Source organism: Salmo salar, unplaced genomic scaffold, assembly GCF_965601325.2.
Source record: "Salmo salar unplaced genomic scaffold, fSalSal1 ptg000619l, whole genome shotgun sequence".
Classification (NCBI taxonomy): domain Eukaryota; kingdom Metazoa; phylum Chordata; class Actinopteri; order Salmoniformes; family Salmonidae; genus Salmo; species Salmo salar.
Genome location: NW_027675443.1, coordinates 1,427,501 through 1,430,548, shown reverse-complemented (window position 1 = coordinate 1,430,548; position 3,048 = coordinate 1,427,501). Strand labels below are relative to the sequence as shown.

The 3,048-nt window shown below is 42.7% G+C and overlaps 1 protein-coding gene across 1 annotated transcript in view; it reads left to right on the top strand.

Moving 5' to 3' along the window:
• The window catches only part of LOC145876904 (NLR family CARD domain-containing protein 3-like), a 3,588-nt gene continuing 540 nt past the window's right edge, over positions 1 to 3,048 (top strand). Inside the window, exons 1-3 of the mRNA XM_082972273.1 lie at positions 1 to 110; positions 240 to 468; positions 804 to 3,048. The exon at positions 804 to 3,048 is cut by the window's right edge and continues 540 nt beyond it. Coding sequence (XP_082828399.1) covers positions 258 to 468; positions 804 to 1,783 — 1,191 coding nt within the window. The 5' untranslated portion in view covers positions 1 to 110; positions 240 to 257 and the 3' untranslated portion in view covers positions 1,784 to 3,048. The remainder of the gene's footprint in view (positions 111 to 239; positions 469 to 803) is intronic.

Genomic DNA, 3,048 nt, shown 5'->3' with positions numbered 1-3,048 from the left:
ATGTAATCTCATATTTTGTCCACAGAAACCAACAGGAGAGATCAGAGTAAGAGATTCTCAGTGGTCAGTCTTCCCAGAGTCATCAAGCAGACCTGGCCTCCATATTCAGTGTATGTGGTCCTGTTATGTACATTTGTTTTTGTTTACCTCAAGAAAAGTTGATCTTTCAATCATTCATTATTGTGTTAATGAGAAAGCATTTATTCTCTTGCATAACGTATTTACTTTATTTATTTCAGTTGCTTGAACAGAATATTATGACATTTGTGAAGAACGAGCTGAAGATGTTCAAGAGGATTCTTAGTCCAGAACTCCCAGAAGGCTTTGAGAGTCAGAAGCAGGATAAGGAAGTGGTGGACGCTGAAGATGAGAAGCAGGAGAGCAGTGCCAGAGAGGGGGCTCTGAAGATCACACTGCACGTCCTGAGGAAAATGAACCAGAAGGAGCTTGCTGACACACTGGAGAACTGTAAGATTTGTCTGCCTCATGTTGAATGCTGTTTTATAACATTTAAGAGCTGTAGCTAAAGTCCAGCTAAAGTAGCTGTGTAACTCAATAATATTGTAACATTCTTAACACAAACCCTAGTGACCTCATCAAGTAGCAGCAGGGATGTGTTGTGGTGATTAATTTAGAGAGAGAGAGAACATTAATAATAATATAAATCAGTCACACTACTCTGTAATGCATTATGAAAACATTTATACAGTCAGTTATGAGAATAAATTATAATTTAAAACAGTCCTACAATACTGTAGTTATTAAAACAGACATAACATTAATATCCTCTGTGTTATTTCTAGATTCAGATGATCCTGCTGTGATTTGCCAACGTGAACTCAAATCTAATCTAAAGAAGAAGTTTCAATGTGTATTTGAGGGGATTGCTAAACAAGGAAACCCAACACTTCTCAATAAGATCTACACAGAGCTCTACATCACAGAGGGTGGAACAGGAGAGGTCAATAATGAACATGAGCTGAGACAGATTGAGACAACAACCAGGAAACAAGCAAGACCAGAGACTGCAATCCAATGTAACGACATCTTCAAACCCTTAACTGGACAAGACAAACTTATCAGAACTGTGCTGACAAAGGGAGTCGCTGGCATTGGAAAAACAGTCTCTGTGCAGAAGTTCATTCTGGACTGGGCTGAAGGAAAAGCAAATCAGGATGTCCAATTTGTATTTTCATTACCTTTCCGGGAGCTGAATTTGATGAAAGAGGACAAACACACTTTCATTGAACTTCTCAATCACTTCTCAATGGAAACCAAACAATCAGGAATCTCCATCTACAACAAGTACAAAGTTCTGTTCATCTTTGATGGTCTGGATGAGTGCCGACTGCCCCTAGACTTCCAGAGGAACAAGATCTGTTGGGACGTCACAGAGTCAACCTCAGTGGATGTTCTGCTGACAAATCTCATCAAGGGAAATATACTTCCCTCTGCTCTCATCTGGATAACTACCCGACCTGCAGCAGCCAATAAGATCCCTTCAGAGTGTGTTGACCAGGTGACAGAGGTACGAGGGTTCAATGACCCACAGAAGGAGGAGTACTTCAGGAAGAGATTCAGTGATGAGGACCTGGCCAGCAGAATAATCTCACACATAAAGACATCAAGGAGCCTCCACATCATGTGCCACATTCCAGTCTTCTGTTGGATTTCTGCAACAGTCCTTGAACACATGCTGAAACATAAGAGAGAAGAGATGCCCAAGACTCTGACTGAGAGGTACACACACCTTGTGGTGTTTCATACCAAACAGAAGAATTAAAAGTATCTTGGGAAAGAAGAGACAGGTCCACACTGGAATAAAGAGAGCATTCTGTCACTGGGAAAACTGGCTTTTCAACAGCTTGTGAAGGGCAATCTGATTTTCTATGAAGAAGACCTGAAAGAGGCTGGCATTGATGTCAATGAAGCCTCAGTGTACTCAGGATTGTGCACACAGCTCTTTAAAGAGGAATGTGGGCTGTACCAGGACAAGGTGTACTGCTTCGTGCATCTGAGCATTCAGGAGTTTCTGGCTGCTGTATATGTGTTCTTCTCATTCATCAACAACAATGAGAATCTCATGGACAAACAGCAAACAAAGTCCAGTATTTTTTCTTTGCTGTTCAGAGACAATCCTGAAGTTACTTTCTACAAGAGTGCTGTGGATAAAGCCTTACAAAGTGAGACGGGAAACCTGGACCTTTTCCTCCGCTTCCTTTCTGGGCCTGTCACTGGAGTCCAATCAGAAGCACTTACGAGGTCTACTGACAAAGACAAGAAGCAGCTCACAGAGCCATGAAGAAACAGTCAAGTACATCAAGGAGAAGATCAGGGAGAATCCCTCTCCAGAGAGGTGCATCAATCTGTTCCACTGTCTGAATGAACTGAATGACCATTCTCTAGTGGAGGAGATCCAAAGCTACCTGAGATCAGGAAGTATCTCTAGAGACAACCTGTCACCTGCACAGTGGTCAGCTCTGGTCTTTGTGTTGCTGACTTCAGAAAAGAAGCTGGATGTGTTTGACCTGAAGAAATACTCCAGATCAGAGGAAGGTCTTCTGAGGCTTCTGCCAGTGGTCAAAGCCTCCAGAGTTGTTCTGTGAGTACATCAAATGATATTGTGGCAAACCTCTTCAAAGTTAGGAGCGTTTGTCACAAATTAAGTGGGAAACTGTCACCAAAGTCAGCCCAGAATTAAAGTTCTTTCGAACATGACAGTACCTGTGTGTTTTTTTTTTCTTCGCTGTCCTGGTCCACGCAGGCCGCAGGTAAGGTCAAGGATAGCAGGGTTCGGTACACAAATCTGGTTCTCGGTAGGTCCAGGTCTAAACGCCAACAGGTAAGTCCAAAACAGTCCAGCCCATACACGGTAAATCCAGCCAATGTAGATTGTCTCTTTCTCTATGGTTCATAGATCCTTCCCGCCCTCTCTCTCTCTTCCTGGTTTTTCTTGACCTTTTATCTGTGGGTCGGCTCCACCTTCTGAGGGTTCCCCTTGCTTCTGGGAATTGTAGTTTTGGCAGTCGGCCATTTTGTGATCTGTAG